The sequence below is a fragment of the Enoplosus armatus genome, chromosome 13, assembly GCF_043641665.1.
Source record: "Enoplosus armatus isolate fEnoArm2 chromosome 13, fEnoArm2.hap1, whole genome shotgun sequence".
Lineage (NCBI taxonomy): Eukaryota > Metazoa > Chordata > Actinopteri > Centrarchiformes > Enoplosidae > Enoplosus > Enoplosus armatus.
Genome location: NC_092192.1, coordinates 2,997,654 through 3,021,348, shown reverse-complemented (window position 1 = coordinate 3,021,348; position 23,695 = coordinate 2,997,654). Strand labels below are relative to the sequence as shown.

Genomic DNA, 23,695 nt, shown 5'->3' with positions numbered 1-23,695 from the left:
GAATTAAACCAACTCAGCCTGAAGCAAACTGGTTGAAATGACACTCAACTGTCTTATTTCTTTAGATTGTCTTCTGGATTAGTTAATAACTTATTTCATTCCTTGCCCCCAATGTTTTCCTCCGGGGTTTGATGCCTTCATGGTCTGCCTCAATGATCAGCTCGGAGGAGTTGAGTCTCCTGTCGAGATCATTGACTCCTTTCACACTGTTTATCCTTACATCCCTTTCATCAAGCTCTGTTCAGCAAATCTTCCCTTCCTGTCTATGCTCCTTACCTATCCAGACAGTTCAAAGAATTCCTCCATCTTTCTCTTTCTATCCATCTTCAGAGACTCCCTCCTCCTCTTCCGCCTTCGTCTCCTCCTCTTCTTCTGAACTCTCCATACATCTGGAAGAACAGCTCCATCTCTTTCTGCAGCGTGGTGTTTCGGAGGTCGGCGTCGGCTTTGGCTCGCTCCATGTTGCGGATCTTGATCTCGGCAACGCTTTGGCTGCGCTTCTGCTGGTCCAGGCTGACCCGCAGTACCACAACCTGCCGCTCCAGGACGTCATTACAGCGCTCCAACCTGCAGTACACATAAAGTACATACACAGGCTTACAACAAGCACTAGCTACATCTACAATTGGACTGGATTAGATACTTTTGGCCATACAGTGAATCTTCGATTACATCTGCTTAATAATACAACTTTGACAACAATAAGAGCAAATATTTAGCATGAAGCATGAATGACAATTTAAATGTAAAAGTGTAAATTAGAGCACCAGTGGCCGAACAAGGCAAATCCCTTCATTTGTATCAAAGTAACTCAACTACATTTCAATAAAAATGACAGCAAAGATTTTAATACTCAACACTAAAGTATTAGATGTGGATGAATAATGAGCTTGGAGGATGAGAGGATGCCATTTTCCTCTTTGTGCTGGTGTCTCACCTCTGTATCCTGGCCTGGTACTCTGCTTTCTGCTGGGCCATCTGTTGCTGCAGCTCAGCCAAGAGTGAGTGAGCGTCCCTCGGCTGTGACTGAGGCTCAGGCACCTGGAGGTCTAGAGGACCAGAGGGGAGGAAGACCTCTGAGCTGCCTGTACTGAGGGGGCTGTCACTGCGTACAGAACAGGAGGCTGGGGAGTTAGGGTGGTGGACGACGTCATCATCGTTGTCGTAATCGTCTTCATAATTTTCGTTGTGGTCTTCATGATCGTCATTATCACTATTTTCCTCTTCTGCTACCTGACTTTTAGGGCTCTTTGGTGGCGTGTCAGGATTGACTGCACCCACAGCATCGCTGCTCTCGTCCAATGGTAGAACCTCGCAGGAAGACCATGAAGAGGAGGAGTCCCTTGTCTGCCCCACCTCCTCTAGCTCCACCTCCTCTTCACAAGTTCCAATATGGCCTTCTGGGTCGTTGGTTTCAAGATGTCCACCAGTGACATCCTCCATCCTTTGATGTTGAGACACTTTGTCCAGGTTGTCATAGGCAGAAAGGGTGCTGTCCTCCTGAGCATCACTGCTGCCCCTGCTGGCTGTTTCTGGCACTGCACCCTCTTCCTCTGCAGCACAAGAGCTCCAGAAACCAGCACCTGCCTCTCCTGGGCCTGGCCAGGCCGTTGCCCAGCCCATGAGCATCGGTCTGGACTTGGAGCTGTCTGGTAGTGGGTCTTGTAGCTGGAGGCTGGTTGTAGAGGCTGGAACATTTGCAGGGGATGGTCCTTTGCCAGTGTGGTGCCTGTCAGAGTGGTGCTGAAGGGGCTGACTGGAGGAGGGTAAGGGGTAGAAGCAGTTCTCTGGGTGTGAGGAGGTGTAGCGATGGCCGAGAAATCTCCTCTGGCCAGAGGACAAGTCTGATTTAGCAGCAGCAGAGTAGATACAGCTACAGAAAGCAAAGAGAGGGAGGTTAGACTTTTAAGATTATCCTCTCAGGGATTTTTTACATCTAAATTCACTTTACTGCCAACAGTATGTGATAAATGGTTCAAATATGTAAGGTAGTGTTGTACATTGAGGATGGATGGATAAGGGATGAGCATATCTTCCCTCTGTGTGAGTGTTACCCTTGTCTCTTCTCCCTCTGTGTGAATGATGTCCTTGTCTCTTCTCTCTCTGTGTGAATGGTGTCCTTGTCTCTTCTCTCTCTGTGTGAATGGTGTCCTTGAGTTTTTCCTATTGTGTGTATGTGTAGTCTATCCTCTTTCCAGGTCTTCATTGTGGAGAGGAGGTTGTGTGGCTCAGGTCCTACCTGTTTTGGTGGGCACCAGGAAGTTGCTAGTTGCCAGAGCACACTCAGATAGAATGTGAGTCTGTCAGATGTTTGTATGAGACGTTGTGAGTGTTGGTTGATGATGAAGCTTTATTAGAGCAGTTCTGTTGTACCTTGGGTTCTGTCCTGGCTCTCTGGAGCGCTCTGCGATGAGAGGCAGAGACATCTGGCGGAGGCAGGGCGACGGGTGGAGATGAGGCTGCCTCAGAGCACTTGGTGATGCGCGCGAACCTCCAGGTGGACGGGTGGAGATGGATGGGGGGATTTTGGCAAACAGAGACTTGTGCTCTCTGATCAGCTCCAACATCAGAACCTGGACCAGTGCTGCACCTAGGACACAGATAGAGAGATTAAGGTATTCTTTAAAGACCCCCTTTGGTTCTCTCAGGTTGTCATATGCTAGAAAAACATGAACAGACGGTGTTTTTTAATGCCACCCAAGTTTAGCTTTGATCACAGTAAAACAGCCTGGGTGGAGCTGAGGCAGGAGGAACAAGTGGCAAACATCACAACAACAGTGTGAACATCTTTCCAGTATAAAACACTATCCCCCTGTAGACTTGAAAGGTGGCTTTAAAAACTTTGCAGCTCACAGGCTACAGTCCGCTTGGATTCACAGTCGTTAACATGGATTGCAACGGTGACTCAGTTTCATCGTGAAAGATAAATAAATAAACAAATACACAGCTTGTGTTTCAAAGCTCACTTATGACCCGGCAGCACTATTTTGTTTTCAGCAAAGCCCTCTTTGTGCACTTAATATTGTTCTAATGAGAAGCTATAAAGACTTAAATCAAAGCCACTATGCATAGAATGTTTTAACATCTTAAAATTATTCTGATAGAATATGTTTTTGTTTGTAGAAAAATTTGATCCAAAATCCTTGTTGCCAAACGACCGCTTGCCTACATGTGATATAACAGATGCAAACAAAAAAGAATAATTCATCATTCATTAATTCATTACGGTGCTGTGTGCAAATTTGTCGGCCTACCTCCCATGATACTCTGTGGGTCTTCAGCTTTGGCTCGGAGGATGTTTGGCCCAAACACAGTGGCCAAGTTCTGGCCGCTCATCTTGTTACTGCTGGAGTAACTCTGGACCTCACTTAGAAACCTGCACACACACAAAAGGTTCATCAATACTCTTTTAAGTCTCATCGAGTTTAACAATTTACATCCACTTTTTCCATTCAATACTTCTTAATACAAGAGAAATACTTGGCTACAGACTGTCAGTCTAAATAACAAGGTGGGAGTATTAGTAATGTCTTACTGGCAGATAAAGTTGAGTAGGTTGAAGTTTGCAACTGGCAACTCATGAAGAAGATTCCTCAACTCCCCCAAACCCTGAGAGAGGCCAAAGGGAGGAAGAGTACGAGGATGAGAGTCAGGAAGGGGGGGAAAGAAAAGAAGGTGGAAAGCAAAGATACAAGGTATGTTTACTGGAAGGAAGTCAAAGTTAACTACTGTATGCAACGTCTGTGGAATTTAAAGAGACAGTCATGATTTATAGGTACCCTGTGGAGTTCATGACCACTAGTGTTGTCATAGTAAGAACATCTACGTGCACAAACACACAGGTAGCGTGATACACATTCCTGCCGACAATTCGACTGCTGTTCCACTGATCAACAGTTGTTGGTGGTAATGTGTCAACAAATGTATTACGGAACCGGTAAAAGGCAAAGAAGAAGATTGCTGATGTAAACATGGATATAAATAATGCAGGTTTCAAAATGTTTAAAAGATTGGCTTTGAAAAACTGAGAAATATTGAAAGGAAGATTTGTACCTTTAAAAAGTAACTTAAAACCAGGCTAAATAAAGCATTTTGTTGCCCTCTGTGGTTGAAAGTTTAAAGTATGTCTGAACTCTTGCAGCATCACTGATGCTGGGTGTGGTTGGGTTTAGTCAGAAGTGTGCTCCGCTGCACCTGTAAACACACCCAACAGTGACGTCACGGGATCCTGGACTACACCTGTGCGAAATTAAACCACTGGAGGTCAGCGAAGACAGGACTTTCAGGGGCTGTAGCTCTTTAACTAATGAACAGTTTGACAGCGTAGTTTACAGAGCTGCAGTCACCTGTGTGCGGTCACTCGACAGCTTCTGACCACAGAGCAGGAAGTCCTGGTAGCGTCTGTAAGGAACCAGAGGCTCCGGCAGCTGTCTGAGGTAGAGCTTCAGCAGTGACGCCACCGTGTGGACGTCTGTGCTGCTGCAAGCAAAACACAGAGCCAACTTTTTTCACAAATCCCTTTGAAGAACACTTAATCAGAAAACAGTACAGGCAAAGGGAGCAGAGGGACTGTACCTGTCGAAGGACGGCCTCTCCCCGGCATCAAAAGCCTCCTGCAGCTCTTTGACCAGACTGGCCTGTCCCGGCTGGCGGAACAAGCCCACTTCATGCAGGCCACGCTCCCGGATGAAGGTCACACACTGCTCCACCACCAGAGGAACCAAACGCACCCCATAACGTCGCTCATACAGCACCGTCTCCTCCAGGCGCTGACCAAAGACCCCTGCAAGGGAGGAGGATTTTAATGAGGTTCCTCTCTGGAGCCAAGGTGCACCTCATCCAATCAGAAACTAGATGACTGCTCAGGTAAGGTCTTTGAAAAGGTCTTTTAAATTGCTAAAATAAAAAAAAAAGAAACCAGAATGCAGTTTGAGACAAGTAGCTGACCCGTCACATCATGTTTATGTGTCGAGACATGAGCCTCCACTGCTGCCCGTGTAATATTTCCGGGATCAGAAAATCTGATTTTGTTAATGTTGTGAGACATCTGGCTTTGAACAATTTCATTTAATAGAATTATTGTTTTTGTGCCAGTCGAAGGCACAAGAACTCCTAAACAAGCTGATAGACATATTATCACTGTATAATGTTGTGTACCTTAAACACCTTCTCACAGCAGACACAGAGCAACAGTAGCATACATTAGGATGGACAGTAACGTGGTGTGTGTGTGTGTGTGTGTGTGTGTGTTTATGTGTGTGTGTGTGTGTGTTTATGCGTGTGTACCTGTGAAAGGGATCCAGACTCCCTTGTTGAGGCTCTTCAGCCACTCGTCACCCTGACCGGCGCTGTTAGATAGGAAGAAATAGGAGCCTGGGCTGGCCAACACGTCTCTGTTCCCTGCAGAAACACAAACACGGCTGTCGTTACATTTTATATATCGCTGACCATTACAATGACAAAACGCTACTGTAGGATATTTGCATTTCAAAATTTCTGTTCAAAGCCATTGAATTAGTGTCTTTATTTTTTTTACAGACTTGAACAAAGTTCTTTTAATGTATAAACATATTTTACACAAAATATAATACACAAAATATTTGATTTGATGGTTAAAAGAGTCCTCAAATATTTAATATTGCACTCATATAACATTCAGATTTGTGATGGACAGTTTTTACAAAAGCACTGGTGACTACATCACCCACAATGCAACTTGACCGCCGACTTGGCTGTAGATTCATGTGTGTTATTCTAGTATTCTCATTAATTTATTTTATCAGTATTAACCCCCAAAATCACCCACCATCAACACACACACACACACACACACACACACACACACACACACACACCATGCATTCTCTCCCCATCTTCATCTTCATCTTCATCTCTACATGGTGCACGGACTCTTCTCTTCTGTCTCATGTCCCATCATGCTCCACTGTCTGTCCTTCTCAATGTCGCGTCAAACACACACAGACACATGCATGTATGTATGAAGGAATCACATACATACACACACACACACACTGTCACCTTAGTTAGAAGCCTAAAGACTCTGAGTCAGCATTTAACAGATGCCACTCAAGGGCAACACACACACACACACTCTCTAACACACACACACACACACACACACACACACACACACAGCGGGAGTTCTGGAGGGGTTAACAAACAATATGTTGATGGTTTTGTGTGTGTGTGTGTGTGTGTGTGTGTGTGTGTCACCTTTGTGGCCTGTACTGTCATGTTTCCAGGACTTGAAGCAGCTGAGTCCCATGCTGCAGAACCTCCTGCTCTGGTTACTATGGTAACGGTTGTTGATGGTCAGTGCAAATTACACACAACGATGTGAGCGTTTTTTGCCGACTTGTAGCTGTGTATGAAAACCGCATCACTTATGCCTCTTTTTTCCGTCACGCTTCAGTCGTAGGTCCCGGAGTGTGGAAAGTTGTAGATGTATGGCCATAAAAAGTTGTTACTGGGGGGGAAAATGAAATATTTGGTGGATATGAAAATAGAGTGTCATGTAGGAAATTCAGCCTTAAAAAGATATTTCAAATGGATGTTGAAGCGTCATTGAGAGGTTTCAGGTGGAGACTTGAGTTATTTGTAGATGTGTAACCTTGTAGAGAGTTTCCTGGTGTTTATGCTAACCTCAGGTTAGCCTAGATGGACATAAAGCCTTGAAGACAGGATCATGGTAGACACAGAACCTCAAAAAAGGTGTCTTATCCTCCTCCTTGATACCTTAAAGAGAGGTTTCTTGTGGATGTGGAGCCTAACCTTCAGGAGCAGTTCCTGGTGGACTTCAAAAGAGGTCCCATGTAGACGTTCCTGGTGGATAGTAGAGGACCTTGAGGAGAGATTATTGGTGGATATGTCTTTAAGAGAAGTTCTTGTTCAAGATGGAGTCACAGAGAGAGAAAAGTCCCAGGATGTTAAAATATTTTCCCTCTCCTCTTCATTGGCCTTGGATGCACAGACAGTTTCAGTCGATTCATTTACCAGACAAAGTCATCATTTTCCGACATGTAGTATTTCCATCCTCCTCTTCACAAAAGCCACTGAAAACACAAATCCAGAACCCATCCAGAACCCCAGACACCCAGTCTTCATTTATCCTTTTGATGCTTTAAAGGGGACGGACTTTGTGGAGAATGTACCTGTTCACACCCATTAACTCAAAACTGTCTCCAGTCCGGTGAGACGTCTGACTTTGCTTCCTGAGTACTTCATGATGGCTGTCTCACTGCATGAGACACAGGATCAGCATCATTCCACCTGTCACTTCCTCTATAGTTCTCGCTTCTTTAATATCACATTTTCTCTGACAAAAAGTAAAACCATCCTGAAGGAACATTTTACTCTTTTTCTCGTCTCTTCCTCCGGCCAGGGAGTCAAACTACTCCATCGTCCATACGGAAAGAAACAATCTTAGTATTCCCTCCTGCATCCTCCCTCCTCCCTTGTCTCCCCCTCTGTCCTTTGCTTTATTAGCTCTTTAACTGGACGCCCGGCTCCATTTCCAGTCTACATATCTGAATGTCCACGTCTTCGCCATCCCCATCCCTCTTCTTCCTCTCTTCCTTCACTCCGTCCCCTTTTCCTTTCTATCTGTCTCTCCCACGCTGTCCCTCTCTTTGTCCCTGTCCAGCCCGTCCTTCCCTCTTGTTCCCACTATCCTCACCCTCTCTCTCTCTCTCTCTCTCTCTCTGTCTCCATTTCCCAGCAGTGTGTGTGCCCCCTTGTTGGCCCCCTCCCCATTTACCTCATCAATAACCATGCTGTGTGTGTGTGTGTGTGTGTGTGTGTGTGTGTGTGTGAAGGCTGTGCATTAGGAAAATTGGTTCTCTGCGACGCAGCGCCGTTTTACCAAAGTAATCACAGCTGATGGTGAGAGAGAGAGAGAGAGAGAGAGAGAGAGAGAGAGAGAGAGAGAGAGAGATGATCTGGCTCAAATTCTGCTGCTGCTGAAGTATGGTCTGCTGCAGCACACACACACACACCCACACACACACACACACACACACGCACACACACACACACACACTGTCACCATGATTCAAGTGGACATAAAAGCGAGAGAGGCTGGTCAACTTTTGAACTCAATTAAAGTATGAGAAACCTCTCTCTCTCTCTCTCTCTCTCTCTCTCTCTCTCTCTCTCTCTCTCAGTACGGTCCAATTCAATAAGCCTCATTGGCCTGAAGTACAATACAGTATACAGTATATTGCTAAAGCTTTGTTAGTAATCAATACAAGCAATCAGATGTGAACTGTTGTTTTGCCTACAGGCTAAAACATACACCAGGCACGACTATACCACCAAACGTATGCAGCCACATGGATTCACTGAACATGTTATCACAAGAGCATTCATGTGTTGCTACAACAGCCTGGTTTCAGGCTTTCCACCAGATGTTGGAACCTGGCTGCAGAGATTTGCTCCCATTCAGCCACAAGAACATCAGTGAAGTCCAACGCTGATGTTGGGTGATAAGGTCTGGCTCACAGTCGGTGATCCAGTTCATCCCAGAGGTGTTGGATGGGGTTGAGGTCAGGGGTCTGTGCGTGACAGTCAAGTTCGTCTACACCAAACTGGGAAAAGCATGGACCTCTTTAGGCTGTACAGACAAAATAACCATCTTTTATTCAGATATTATATCATTTTCTGCATCACATGTAGACATCAGTTTCAATAGTCCGACTGTAGTCTTTGAATCATTTTGTTTAGCCTTTTAGATTGTTTTTGTTTTCTTTTTGTTGCTATTTATTTGTGACAAATTAGTTTTTGATTTCATTGTAAGCTACTATTGTCTAACTTCTCATATGTAGAGTCATATCACTGACTTTCTCCCTTACCTATCTTTATATTTGGCTTGTTTTGCCTTTTATTGATACTGTGGGATTTTAAATTGTTGTTTGTTTTTGTTGTTTTGGAAGACTAGGGACCACTTTGTGGATCTAAGTAAAGAATAAAGAATCCTGTACTGTAGTTGGTTGGGATTGTGTTCTGTCTGCAGACAAGCAAGACATCATGGTGAAAAACTGTCAGGCTCACGACCCAATAGATGATACTAGGTAACTGTCACGGGCATGGTTAAAAGAAACCAGCGTTGACTGTTGGAAGGAGACAAAATGCAATCGTCCAACAATCCACCCCGACCTCCCCCCTTAGAGGTTTTGCAGCACCATACCGATGTTGAACTACCTGCGCTTCCAACAGCCAGAGGTCTTTGTTAGGTAAACAATATATATTAATGCTATACTGTATGTCTGCCCGTTTGTGTTTCTGATAGACTGAATTCTAATCACAGCTGAGAGCTTTCACGTCTGTCTGTCAATACAACTGCCATTGGATGGCATGCTCTTCATTACAAAGTGCTGTGTGTGAATGTGTGTGTGTGTGTGTGTGTGTGTGTTTGTGTTCTCTCCACTAAATTAAATGTGTCACCTCCTCTCCTCTTCGCTTTGACTGCTTGTCTGTAATGAATCACATGCATGGAAATATTGCTAACCAGGAGCCTCTGTCTCTGTCAAGGAAAATCAACCTCACTATCTGCATCTTGTAGAGGAAACACCAGCAGCACCCCCAAGTGATCACATACAGTAACTACAGTTTGAATCGCGGTCCAGTGGGTTGGCCCAGTAAGAAACAATGGAACACATACTGGGCACGTCTCGCTAGCTGATGACGCAAGCTATCCAACCAAAAGCTTAAAAAAAAAACTCTGCAAAGGTGTCGATTTTCATGAAGTTTACTGAGAATCTTGTGAAACTGTAAGCACAATACAGACTTAGTATCAGACTTACTACACAGTACTAAACGATAAGCATAGAACATGTCATGGTAAGTAGGCAGATAGTGTAGAGATGGCCCACTGAGGACCTCAAAGTAAAAAAAAAACGTAAAAATGTGGAGGTTTTCCTTTGGAATATTTCGGTTTCATTGCATTGAAACGTTACTTGTGACTACAGCTGTGGCTCATGTACTGTTTCTGTAAAAGAAACTGTTTCAACTGGTAAACCACCATCACTTCCTCATGAGGGAAAAAACAACTGGATATACCTTACCATGTTTGTTGTTTAGCACTCAGGAAGAGGAGCAAATACTCAGAAAAAGTCTGATTTCTGAGATAAAACACCAAAATATGATGAAATTGTAAGAATGAGAATTAAGTCAGATTCAATAAATGAATTGTCAAAGTTAATAAGATGTATGCACAAGCAAACATATTCTCACACAAGTTTAGTTTGTGTACAGATGGATGAAGCCGTCTCTGTTCAGAGCGTATTGTACACCACTCTATGCTGCACACTTGAAGTCTCTGTAAACTTGCTTTTCTGTCATTTGACCACAAGTGGTTTATAATGATGCCATGAGATTATTACTTTAGAGACCTGGATGGCGTAGTGCAAGTGAAATGTTTGTGGCTGCAGGAGTCAATACTTTCCAAACGGTCTTAAGAAATCTCATAAATAAATGTATCATCCGGCTTAATGACTCTGAAAATGAAATCATCTTGGTTTTAAACATAAGGTTTAGTGCTACACGCTACCAATCCCAGCTGTGGAGACATTAGTACAGTTGTCTCTTTGTAAGACATTAATATTTAATTTTTCTCTTTTAAACTATGACCTTTTATTCTGCTTTTGTATGTAATTTAATCTTTGTAATGTCCTGTCTTTTATCTGGACCCTGAGTCTGAAATAAAGTTTGATTGGTAATCACTTTTTCAGAGGAGGAGAGCACTTGTGCTTGCGATGAGATCAGCATCTAGTTTCAGAATTTGAACCATGCTAGTTGTTAAAGTTGAGGATATTTTTATTTTTTATGTTTAGGAAAAGAAACACAAGCCGGTGGTTGATGTGCGTCAAAGCCACAGTATACATTCCATCCGTCACCTTTCACGCCCCGAGCTGCATTCAAACATCTGGTTGTTTACCTAATTGATAAAGTTATAGACCATGACACATACCTGTCTCTTATCAACGGTACACATGTGTTTCATTAAACATTGTCATCTGGCTGTCAACCTTCATATCTTCATGTAGGGGAGATACACTAGTGGGACCAAAAGCTGATATATTATTCCTGCTTTTTGGATGAATTGTATACCAAGTACACAGAAAGATCTAAGTTAAGACAAGATAAAAAAAAAATACCAGTTTGGCCTCCTGTTTTTTGCTTTCCGAACTGCCTCTTTTGCTTAAGATGATTTGGAATTTATGGCCTTTTAAAACATGAATATTAAAAACAGTCTTACTGAGAAAAAAAAATCATATTTATTTTAGTCCAGCGAGTGAAACTTTAACAAGACAGGATTTATGTAAAGTTAACAAGCTAACCTATTACTTCCTTAAATGTTAAATGTGTTAAACGTACATAAAGTTGTTAGTGTGCAGTGATATTGGATGTACAGCACATACTGTTGAAGTCAGTCGCTCATCACCTGCAGCTGCTGCCAGGTTGTTTTCACTCTATGTAAAGAATTAATCTACACTTGAGTCACACTTCTTGGCCACACCCATCACTGATGTCACCGCACTTTGAACTTTGGCAGCTGATGGAGAACACCACAAAATATTTGGTGTGAGGATCTGTGAGGCGTCTGGCAGCTTGTCTGTCTGCCACATCCACCGTGGGATTTCAGTTAGTCATGCTGTTATGATGTTAATTTTAGTTTTATTGTCAGTTTTAGCTCTGTTGCAGGTTGTAAAGCCAAAGATAGTTTGTTTGAATGTTTTATTGTGAAAACATGACCTTTAAATGCAAACGCTCTGCACTTTAAGGGGAAGTTACTGGCTGGTATGTTGACCGTGTCTAATTCTTGGAACAGCTTAGTTGCTTAGGTTTCAGTAGAGTGAAACAGTTTGTTTATTTTTTTCTGAGGTGAGCAAGATCAAAACAAATAATGTCATTAAAACATATAATATAATAAAAACTCTCCCACCCTTAATGAACAGAATGAGTTTTGGTCTGTGATTATTATTTCATTGTGTTTCTGAGTCAAAACATTTAAAGAGAAAAACAATGGGCCTAGATTTGAGCTCTGAGGAACACCACATCATGTCTGCTGAGAATCAGCTGTCATGAGTCGTCAGAGGTGGGATCAACACAGTTAATAGTAGCTATTAAATTGAGGTTGTAGTCTACGATAACTTTCCATTTCCAGCAGACACGTTTTTCTCAGGAGTTGGTGGAGACCAAACCAGAGCCAGAGGAGACTGAATGTCTTATATTGTAACACAACTGCTTCGGGATGATAAGTATGTAAGTGTTGAGTAACACGTTAGTCATAACAGCTTTACATGGTGATAATATGCTCAGGCTGTGTGTAGGTCAGCTTCTTCTTTTGCGTTCAAGCAGCCAGTAATCAATTAATGCAACTTTAATTTCTGAATGCTCCACTATGTTCACCAGCTGGTCACTAGCTTTGTCTGTCGGTCAGTTGGTGCTGAGCAGGTAGTGTACAGTGTGTTTTTAGAGGTTTTCTTTGGCTGAAAACAGCTGAAAAGGACACCATAAGAGTGGTGAGAGAGAACCAAAACAGTGAAGTTGTGGGCCGGACGGCTAAACCCTCGTTATAAAGCTCCTTAAAGCTGCAGATTCAGGTGATAATTCTCTGTAGGTTCATACAAGTGACTCCTTTCACATTATTATTATAAAATATATTAATTATAGTCGTATTATGCATTATTTTATGTTTTTAATCACTATGAACACTTCCCATGAAGAGACCAAAACCAACGAGGAATTCTTCTTACAGATGTCTGTGTTGCCTTAGCTTATTATAGGTCATATTTTATGCCATAAAAGTCCTGAAAACCATTAAAACATAGTGTTGAATTTGGAGGTGTCCCTGTGGATTAGAGGTCTAACACACATAACATGTAATCACAATGTCCCCCAGTTTGATTCTGGCTGGAGACCTTTGTTGCATGTCACCCCATTCTGTGTGGACCTACCGGTGTAGACCTGGGTCCTGTAGGAACCGTGGTGACAGTGTTTACATATGTCCAATAATCTAGTATGATATGCAGGTTGAACGTGTGTTCATGTCTAGTGTCATTTATGGAGTACATCACATTATCTCTTGTATCATCATGCATCAACAGTTCCAGATCAGACACAGTACGCTATGTTTCTCCTGCGGGATGAAAGAGGAGCCCCTACTGGGTCAGGCCAGGGGTCGAGGCTGGAGCAGCTCCCCGTGTCCCTTTTCACTGCAGCTGGCTGAGGATTTTACGGCCTAGAAGTGCGCAGGAATGTTCACGTCTTGGTTTTCTGAGGGACATGATGTTTTATTGCACCTCAGACGCCATTTCTGTCCCTCCTTGTTTGGCAGCTATGCAACGTGGCAACAAGTGTTTGCGTTCCCCCTGGGAGATACTGGTAAGAGGAAGCTGAAGAAGAGGAGGGTAAACTCAAACAGGCCAAAGAGGAGTCCAAACAGCAGCGAGCCAGAGAGGAGGAGAAGCAGGAGAAATCACAGCTACAATAAGAGAGACAGGTAAGCAAGCAGGAAGCTGGAAGGAGAGATTTTAAAGATTTGATTTTGATTTTTGTGCCAATATTCAAAACCTTAAGCTGACCATATTTTTCAACAATAAATAAAAGTATTTCATGCTGACCCCCCCCACACACACACACTTGAATTTGACTTTTGACATCTAAACAATGCCAGTGAAATCAAAACTTATCAAATCTGACCCTTATATCAATAACTGAAATGTCCTACCATGTTCAACTGGCACAGCTCTCATTAACTGAGACACTGTACGTCTGTTTACCCACCAGGTCTATTAAAAGCATTGTCTTAGTGGGACATCTGCATGTACAGTACATGTGCTGACTTACGTGGGCCAGGACAACAGGGCAATGCAAGACACTAAATTAGCTTCATGAGAGTGACCTGAAGTGCTTAATTTATATTTAGTAAGTGTTTATAACATGACCACTTACCACAGGCAAAAACGGAACCTGTGTTCAAATTTTACGATCATTTCTAAAGTTTGTTTCTTCACTAAATTCCTGGTGGTTAGTAGTAACAAACCAGTGAGAGTTAATGAACACCTGCCAGCCAATCAAAGAGGTGTATTTTTCTTGGCCTTGGTAGTTAATTGATGCTTTTCTGATGGCGGCAGTAAAGCTGCATCCGCTCGAGATGTAAAAAGACAAAATTTTCTGTGTTTCAGTATCCTCTGTATGCTGCATGAATTAGTGCTGCTGGGCGGTTAGACAGCATAGTGCTCATTGTTAGATAAGTGTGGGCTGGTGAGTTTGCAGAGGTCAGACTGTTGTTGGATTGCATCTATGTGTATTTTAAGCCACATCAGATGAACTGTTAGGGCAGAATAATCCCCTTCAATTAAAGCTACCATCTCTTATCTCAACCGTCTGGATTGAATTAGATGGTAGATATCCCATTCAAAGTTGAAAATGAATTGAGCCAAAGCTTCGAGAATCAGCAGGGCCTGGAGAGTGATTTCAGACAGTCAGTAAGTTTGTCCTGCACTTTGGTGCAGAGCAAAAAGCCTGTCCTCGGAAGCATTGGTTATTTGTTCAAACCAGTGTTAGTGCTTTAGTGGAAAACAATTATAAAAGAAAACATACGACAAAAAGAGTACCATGATGCAGCAGAGAGATAACATTCTGTGCCAATCCATCTAGCAGATATTGAGATACTTGACTGGATAAGTGAAAAGTTTGACCTGCTGGTAATAAAAATAATTACCTTACGTAAATAGCACACAACATGCAGCTCAAAGAGAAAAGTCAGGGGATCACCAAAGTCAGTAGGACTCATCCTTTGGGGTACAAAGCTTTACTGCAATCCATCCAATATTTTTTGGGGATATTTTGGTCTGGCCCAACACAGGGACATCACATTTCCTCAGAGCTATGCCATCAGCACGTCTAAAAATACTTCAACAATTACTTGCTTGCTCTTCCCTATTTTCCACTATATAAAACTAAAACATCAGGGGGACAAACATTGATCCCTGAGGGATACCACACAAACAATTTCCTGAGAAGGATGAGCTGCCAGTATTCATGTAAACCAGCATGTTCTGAATACATCAAGTCTCGGTGGCTGCAGGCCCCTAACCCTTGTTCAGCCTATCAAGCTATATGCAGAGTGAAACCCTCCACACTCCTGGCGGTGGTTGGTGAGTGGTGAGTGTTGGAGGATCTTAAGTGAGTGACAACGGTCCTGCAGGTTGTCAGCAGGAGTGAGTCGTCCTCAGCGCTGATTTACAGTTGATCAGAGACAGCTGAGCCGAGCGGCATGGAGAAACAGGTCCATTCCTGAGGGAGGGAGGAGGGGAGCCCTGCTCGACCACTAACACTCCTTCACCTTGTTGGCTATAAAAAGCCAAGCCCCTTGGCATCTCATAGGCCAGTCAACCAGCACATGTAAATATTTCAGTATACATTACAGCACCGTAAGAAACACAGGGTATATATTTAAATTAAAAAACAGTTTTCTGGGGGAGGGAACATTTATCTGGATTTCAAAATATGAATTTGTTAAAGGAACATTCTTGCTAACTTTCTACTTTGTCCTAATTGCAAAAGACAAATAGGAACATTCAAATCTGTCTGGCAGCGTCTGCAGGTTGTAGGTGGCACTGACATTTAACATCTGTTGCAAAGGAAAAAAAGACTTAGCAATAGCATAGATATACTGCAGGAGTGGAGGAGAAGGTGATGAGAAGATGAATAAGAAATAATGCGGAGTGAGAGAGAAACCCCCACTGTGAATGGCATGCCTGCTATTTGTGGAGGAGGGACAGGGAGAGCTTTTCAAGATACAGTAGAGGCATTGACAAGTGTATTGTCCAATGCATGCGCTGAATCTGCATGCCATCACAACTGTAAGCGTGCTGTTGTCGAGATGTCAATCACCGATGGAAAATCTGATTTAGCTACTTGAATTAAAAGACACCGTTCATAAGATAAGACTTGACGATATTCTATATTTTTTGTTAATGTAAGACCAAAACTAACAGTGACTCGATTTGACTTGAAGCCTGATATTCCTCATTCCTCTTTGATAGAGAGCTCCATTGTTGTCCAAAAAAATAAAACCAGTGAGCCACACTGTTGCTGCGTGACATGATCTTTCATGGTCATGAACATGCTCACAGTTTATTTTGAGCCAATCCCACATACAACACTGCCCTGCTGCCAGAAAAACTAAAGCACTAAATGCTGAAAATAGTCCTCCAGAATATGCAAGTCACTCCTGTTTGAATAATGTTTTGTTAAAAACTACAGTCCCCAGCTGAATAAGAAAATTACTTTGCTTTTTAAAACATGAAACTATATATTTGTAAACAGTTTTTATGTCTTGGGAACCAATGGGCTTTGGCCTGAGGGCCACAGTTAATGCTAATGTTCTCACTTGATAAAAGAGTTGCATATTTTAATGGTAGCTAACTTCAAATCATCAAATCACATGAATAAATCATCATCAAAACAACTCAAAGAATAAAGCAATGTATGTTATAAAGCATGTATTTTATGTACTATATACTCTTGTATCTATTCTATTTCACTCAGCTATATCGGATGACTGCTCTAAAAACCTAATTTCCCCACAGGGACCATTTTAGTTTCATGTTATCTTCTCGCCCCTCTGGAAGCTGCCCTGCTGGCTAGGGGGTCGTAACTAAGCCTTTTCCAAAAGGCCAGGGAAAGCCCTGGAGATAGAGACACCACTTGGTCTGTAGGTTGGAGGGATGTAACACTATGTATAGCTTTGAAAACAGAGAAGAAGGCATCAGGGGTTGAGGAGACAGGGAAAACTTTGCACTAGTAGATCAAGGCCCATGGAGGAGGAGGAGGGTTTGAATACCAGGCAGAGCACGGAGCACGAGCTGTGAAGTTCCTGCACTTTTCTCTACAGCCAAACGTGACGTTTCATCTGAGTTTATTTAGCTCCAAATTAAACATTTCTACCTTTACAAAGTGTGGCAGAACAGCTACCTGAAAGGAAAACTACCTGAGGAAGACACTGAAGAGTTTTGACCTTTATTTCTAAGAACCAAGTTCTTCATTCAGGTGCAGCAACAAATCTCGTAAGTTATAATGCTCCATCAAACTATTTTTACAACCACTTTACTTATGGAACAGTATGATGTTAATAAAGTTGTGTGTTTTCGTATATTCAAGGGGTGCATTTTTAGCTTGTTAGCTGGGGTTGGCAATGAAGGTCAGTCGTTGAGTCTGTCGCTCCAATTTGATCCAGAATTAAGTATCTCAATGTGAGCATAATAGCTGTTGTACACAACCGTAACTAATGTTAATGCTATGATTAAAAGGATCAAAACAATGGCAAAGTTGTGTGTCCATGTTTTAAGCATCCAGCAACTTTGTTACTTGTCAGCTTTACAGGGTTGTTAGTGTGGCTGCAGACTTTGACGTGGTGACATTACTGAGCCTCGTTTGTGTCTTCTTCTTCTCATCTGTCCAGTAACCACCAGACCTCCAGAGTCTGGAGCAGAGGGAGCGTATTGGGGTCACAGTGCCCAGCGTGTACAGCAGCACTATGGGCAGGAAGGACAACGATTGTGGTTCTTGGAGAGGTGATGTTTCACTCATTTAACTGTGCGTGTCAGTATGTAGGAGCGTCTTACTCAAAGACACTTCAACAAGATGTGTAGAAAGGAAAGAGTATGGGTTTCCCTCCAGAAGTGAGTGACGACTGTGACAGTTAAATGGAGTTTTGGAAATTAAAAGTACAATTAAATAATGTGCTCACGCAGCAGGAAGTCACCTCTCTGTCTCTGTCTGTCTTTGTGCTGGTAGACTGTGACGACCCCGAAACAGACGTCCATGTGGACAAAAAGACGGGAAGCTTCGACCAGCGCACACTGTGCAACTCGACAGAAACGAGAAGCTCGGTACGATTCTCTTCCTCCTCTTCATCCTCCTCCTTCTCTCAGATTCTGTCTGACCGTGAGTCTGGATGGTCTGGGTCACATTTTGACTTCTAATATATTCATTTATTAATGTAAGTATTTTGTTTAGTATTTCTTGCCATACAGGAGGACTAAAATAATGATTTTGGCTGAGTGCTTATTTACACTAAAGAATATCACCTCGTACAGTTGGTTAATGTGAGTTAACTCTTTGCAGGCAACAACAGTTTATAATGTAACACGACTGCCTTTAGTAATCCATGGGTGGTGTTGGTTGGTGTCAATCCTCTTAAAGGGAGAGTTGATATGATATGGGATCTCACATTGTTATAATTTTTCCTATTTATTGACCTTTATCCCACTGAGGCCATTTTGAACTTTTGTATGGAAACATTTCCCAGATTATTGGTAAATAAAACTTGATTGGACTTTAGGTAGCCAAACCAGCTATAAAACTAGAGTAGCTGGAAATATGGGACAAAACATTTTTAGTTTTATTAATTTTGTTGAACTGTTTGCTAGCCATTGTGAGAGCTTTCAAGAAAGGGACAAATGTATTACCTTAATGTGTGAGCCTTAATGTCGCCAGACTCTCCTGTTTTTTTTGTGATTTAATCTGGGAAATTATTTTTGGAGGGTTCTTGACACTTCTATCTTAATACACAAGATGACAGAACTGGGCTTTTCTTGCTCTTCTTGGTGGTTTCTAACCGTCCCCCATTGGAATGAAGTCATTTTTTGTGCTAGACAAACTGATGTGTTTCAAATTGTCTCCCTTTCTCTTGCACCGTCTTGTCCACGTGTCTTGTCGAACCTGTACGTATCGAACACAACCACCAACACCTGCCTTCGTCCAACGCTCGACTCAGCCTGACGACAGCTCGCTCCAGCTCGAGTCGGCTTTTCTTGGTGACAATGCTGTCAACGCTGATGATGATGGAGTAAGAAGTAAGAAGAGTCACAAGGGGAAGAGCTGTGAGGAAGATGAAGAGGGCCACCTGGACTATCACATCGGACTTGTGATGAAAGAAAGATGTACTGTAAAGATGACACCAACCTTTTGTCTTCAGTGTCTTTTCTGTCCTTGTCATAGCTTTAATATTTAGAATTTCTAACAAGGCAACATGAAGGTGACTCCAGAAATAATTCCCACACACCATGTCACCTGGCTGGAGGTGACACTGCATTGACACCCACTTACGTCACACTTCTGTTAGATCTTTACAGTAAAATAGTTCCAGTTGGATCAGTACCAATGAGGTTGCTTGTGGTGTGAACACAGAGCTGGTTTGGGTTTGACTGAAGGCCTCTCTTGTGTGTTTCAGTCGTATATACACACTGTAGTGTAGAACTGCAGAGATTAGAAAGAGGAAATTAAGAGATTATCCTTTGTTTACCTCTTTATTAGCAGTGACTGTAACAACAGCTGTGACTCTGAGGAGCAGATTAGGTGTTGTTGACAGAAAGCGTCTGAACATGTTCATCCACCACAAACGGTGTGAGACATCAAACCAGCTTTTTCTGAACCTTTCAATTAGGGGTGGGAATCTTTGGGAATCTCCCGTTTCAGTTTGACTCTTCGATTCCATTAGAAAAGACGGCACTAGTTTCAGTCTCTAACTCCAGTTCACTGTGTGCCAAACCATTCACTCCTGCTCTTAGTCCACTGAGTTGCAATATGAAATGTAACTGGCAATTAAGCCAACTGGCTTTGATTAAACACAATGTCTGACGAATAGAAAAGAGCTTTTCCATTTAGAAACATAAACTGCATTCATTTGCTATTCACTATTAGTGGTGAAATGAAAGTACTTTGCAGACCACAATCATTGGCTAAATGCATTTTGGCCTCCTTCACATAATCCTTTAGAGGTGGGTGAAATAATCTTTTAATTTTCTGGCACTGACTGTTGCGTTTGCCTTTTAAAACACAGCTGTTTACACTGCTGACCCAAATGAATGTCTGTCTGTCCTTCGCAGATGAGGTGGTATGTCCACTGGGAGCAGGAGCCTTTGGAAAAGTGGTGGAGTGTATTGATAGAGACAAGTAAGCAAGCATGACTGAACCTTGACTTTCTAACTGTCGGGTGGCCTTACCGCTTAAGTTTGTAATCTAGATCCAGATCTGTCCAATCTAAAAGCTTTCCTGGTTTCCATCCATCACGACAACATCTTGAGTTATTAGCCAACAGTTTAATCATGTAAACTGAGTGCAGGAGACTTTGTTTTTGTGGCATTAGTGCAGTTACTTTTTTGTCTTTTTCTGTGTGTTCAACAGAGAGGAGCATGTCGCCGTGAAGATTGTGAGGAACATTGAGTGTTTCCGTGAAGTAGCGAGATCTGAGATCGCAGTGCTGGAGGAGATCAACAGCCTGGATGATGACAACACATTGTGAGTGTAGCTGCAGCAGACCTCTAGAGTAAATCCTGGAGAGTGACTTTGTCCTCTAAAAGCATTCATATAATCTTTGATGTCCTTGTGTTATAGGCTAAAGGTAACATAGCTGGGCTTTTGGTTTTCAATTGATACAAAATAAACATCGATTTTGCATTTTAATTCTTCAGTTTTTCAGTTATTCAAACGCCTCATGTTTATGGATCACTGACTCTCTCCTGCCAGCGCCTGCGTGAGGATGCTGGACTGGTTCGAGCACGAAGGTCACATCTGCATCGTGTTCGAACTGCTCGGCCTCAGCACCTTCGAGTTCCTCCGACAGAACGAGTTCCTGCCGTTCAACGTGGAGCAGATCAGACGCATGGCCTTCCAGATCGTCAGAGCCGTCTGCTGTGAGTCAAGTGTGTGTGTGTGTGTGTGTGAGTGTGTGTGTGTGTGTGTTAGCCCTGTGACCTCTGACCCCTTATCTTGTCATTATTGGTAACTTCTCATGGCGGTGATCTTGGAAGTGGAGCTTCTTGTGCTTAGTGGACGTCGTTCTGGGCGAAATAATCAACGAAATCACTGAGCTGTGAAGTGTAGAGATGTTGACTGATGTTGACCCTGATACAGTTTGATTAATCAAAATGAAAACAATCAATAATTAGATTACAACTCACAAAAAACAACTTTTAACAAGCACACAATAACAATGTGTGTTTTTGTGTGTTTTACAGTCCTGCATCGTAACAAGCTGACCCACACAGACCTGAAGCCAGAGAACATCCTGTTTGTCTGCTCTGACTGCGACCTGAAGTACAACGATCAGACGGTAAAAGTTTTATAAAAACTAAAACATGTCATTCGGTCATTTCAAGGCTTGCCAAGTAGTGAAGGATGTTTATCAGTGTGTGTGTGTGTGTGTGTGTGTGTGTGTGTGTGTGTGTCAGAAGTGTGAGGAGAGGTCACTGAGGAGTCTGGATGTGAAGGTGGTGGATTTTGGCACCGCCACATTTGACCATGAACACCATGAATCCCTTGTGTCAACACGTCATTACCGAGCTCCAGAGGTCATACTGGGTACACATACAACTCACACACACACACACACACACACACACACACACACACACTCACAATTACTGAATTGGACCAGTTCAACAATTTGTCAATAGTCTATGCTTTTAGTTTGAACTGTGTGTGTTTGTGCACAGATCTGGGCTGGAACCAGTCGTGTGACGTTTGGAGTCTGGGCTGTGTTCTCATGGAGTTTTACTTGGGACGTACACTCTTCATGGTACACACACACACACACACACACACACACACACACACGTTGATATAGGTCACTTTGGGGGACGTTTCCTAGACTTACACAAACAGTAGTAAGTTTTTCTGCCCTGCCTGTCGGTTGTTTCAGACCCACGACAGTAAAGAACATCTGGCCATGATGGAGAAAGTCCTGGGACCGATCCCGCCCCACCTGCTGAAACAGACCAGGTAACCACACACACACACACACACACACACACACCACATTGAACCATTGTAGAGGAAGAGGGCGCAGCACATAAAAATTCTTCACATAGTGATTTTTAAATGATGGCGTTAGAGGAATGTGCACCTGCAGGGAAACAATAAAACATAACAGCATCGTGTCCATCAGTTTCCATGGTGACAACTGTTTCCTGCTTATGATTGAAAGTGACAGAGGTTATCTCTTCATACTCTGTGTTTCTGTCTTACCTGCAACAAACTACTGTATAACCCGTGTGTGTGTGTGCTGCATTGTGTGTAGAAAGCAGCATTACGTGCACAACGAGTGTCTGAACTGGGACGAGCAGAGCTCCTCTGATGATCACATCAGGAAACAATGTAAACCTCTCAAGGTACTCCGCGCTCAGATCAGCCAATCAGCTGCAGCCGTGAGGTAGAGGAGGTAGCGGCAGGAATTCAGAGTAACTGTCTGTCTCTCAGCAGTACATTCAGAGGAAGAACGAGGAGGAGAGGCAGCTGTTCGACCTGCTCGGCTCCATGTTGGAGTACGACGTGTGCAGGCGGATCACCCTGGAGGAGGCGCTGTGGCACCCATTCTTCACCCCGCTGAGAAAGCAGAAGCAGCAGCAGCAGCGCAGCTAGCACACACACACACACACATTCAACATCTACCTCGGGCTGTGATGCCGAGCGTTTAAGCAATTACTGAAGTGTTTGGGTTTGTAGTTCTGAGTTGATGAGTTAGATGATTTTCAGTTGCCGTTTCAGAGAGCATTCCCGTCTATATGAAATACATCCCATCATGATCCAAGGATTAGTCTGCATGTCATTGTAAAAAGTAAAGTGTAATGTGGAGCAATTCTGTGTTTTCCTTCACTGAATCTCAGTCATTTTTGTCAGAAGTTTGTTAATAAATATTTTGCATTTTGGTGTCTACTTCTATTAACTTTCAGCTCACACACCATCAGAGGTGGGTAGAGTAGCCTAGAAAATTGTACATTAAATATGGCCATCATTTCTAACATTGTACTCACTTGTACTTTGCTCTGGGAACATGGCGGCATTGTTACAAGAGTGGCACACTACTTTTGTAATTAGTCACAGTTAAGTTTATTTGACATTCTTGGCACTTTTATGAGGCACACTGGTTAGCTAGCTGGTTAGCCCTAGTGCTAACCTTGTAGTCACACCAGATAAATAGCCTAAATTAGCTACTTTTGTCGTTGTTGTGTATTTGTAGCAGTTTGTTACCAAGTGAAACCAGATATAAACAGTCTATAGCTCCTATAAAATCAGCTTAATTCATTGTATTAGAGTTAATATTGGATTCTATTGAACTGTCAGTGGTGGTGCATTTTGCAGCCATTCTGACAACAGTTTATTGACATGTCTGTACTTTCCACCAAGTTGGAGATATCGTCGGTGTCATAAATTCCCGAACAGATATCTGCCGTGAACTCGGCTCGGCTCGGATGTGAACATGGCAACATATTAGAGGCAGGAAGTACAGGAGACAGGACCGGCGTCACCATGACAAAAGTACATCGAAGCACCTGTAAAACAGGTTGGCATCAAATATGTCATGAGTTTATTTACATTTTTCAAGTAACTTGCCCAACACTGATTATTACTGATGGAAATGATGACCAAAACTATTAAAATAAGACCAGGTTATATGAAACGTAATGTACGTTGTTCCAGATATGTTCTAAACCAACAGGCCCTTTTAAGGTTTCTACACGAAGAACCCAGCATCTCTCTGCAGAAAGCCTACATGTATAACAGCATGACAGGATGAATGACGACAGAACCAAAGGTAAATTAGCTCTATTTCCAGCTCAGTTGATGGGCTTTATGTAGACACTGCAGTCTGTCAGTCTAAAGT

At 42.8% G+C, this 23,695-nt stretch overlaps 2 protein-coding genes across 2 annotated transcripts; one reads left to right on the top strand and one right to left on the bottom strand.

Moving 5' to 3' along the window:
- Window positions 1-326: 326 nt before the first annotated feature.
- On the bottom strand, window positions 327-6,286 carry LOC139295834 (rho GTPase-activating protein 24). Its single transcript, XM_070918097.1, has 9 exons — window positions 6,235-6,286; window positions 5,287-5,400; window positions 4,576-4,783; window positions 4,347-4,479; window positions 3,536-3,609; window positions 3,255-3,376; window positions 2,374-2,590; window positions 938-1,873; window positions 327-567 (listed from the first exon to the last, which is right to left on the bottom strand). Exons 1-9 carry the CDS (start codon window positions 6,284-6,286, stop codon window positions 327-329), a joined length of 2,097 nt encoding a protein of 698 aa, XP_070774198.1.
- An 11,280-nt stretch (window positions 6,287-17,566) lies between these two features.
- On the top strand, window positions 17,567-22,452 carry LOC139295414 (dual specificity protein kinase CLK4-like). The gene is made up of 12 exons (XM_070917607.1): window positions 17,567-17,603; window positions 17,827-17,921; window positions 18,809-18,974; window positions 19,920-19,986; window positions 20,218-20,331; window positions 20,560-20,726; window positions 21,051-21,145; window positions 21,264-21,393; window positions 21,528-21,610; window positions 21,734-21,813; window positions 22,112-22,202; window positions 22,291-22,452. The coding sequence occupies exons 1-12, from the start codon at window positions 17,567-17,569 to the stop codon at window positions 22,450-22,452; spliced, it is 1,287 nt and encodes a 428-aa protein (XP_070773708.1).
- Window positions 22,453-23,695: the final 1,243 nt, after the last annotated feature.

Bases quoted from the DNA above. Each gene is read 5' to 3' on its own strand.
- LOC139295834 (XM_070918097.1), bottom strand. From the start codon at position 6,286: ATGGGACTCAGCTGCTTCAAGTCCTGGAAACATGACAGTACAGGCCAC. The intron at 4,784-5,286 runs GTACACACGCAT...CCTCCCTTGCAG, and splicing joins AGTCTGGATCCCTTTCACAG to GGGTCTTTGGTCAGCGCCTG. The intron at 3,377-3,535 runs GTAAGACATTAC...GTGTGTGTGCAG, and splicing joins CTACTCAACTTTATCTGCCA to GTTTCTAAGTGAGGTCCAGA.
- LOC139295414 (XM_070917607.1), top strand. From the start codon at position 17,567: ATGGGCAGGAAGGACAACGATTGTGGTTCTTGGAGAG. The intron at 18,975-19,919 runs GTACTGTAAAGA...TGTCCTTCGCAG, and splicing joins ACTTGTGATGAAAGAAAGAT to ATGAGGTGGTATGTCCACTG. The intron at 21,394-21,527 runs GTACACATACAA...GTTTGTGCACAG, and splicing joins AGCTCCAGAGGTCATACTGG to ATCTGGGCTGGAACCAGTCG.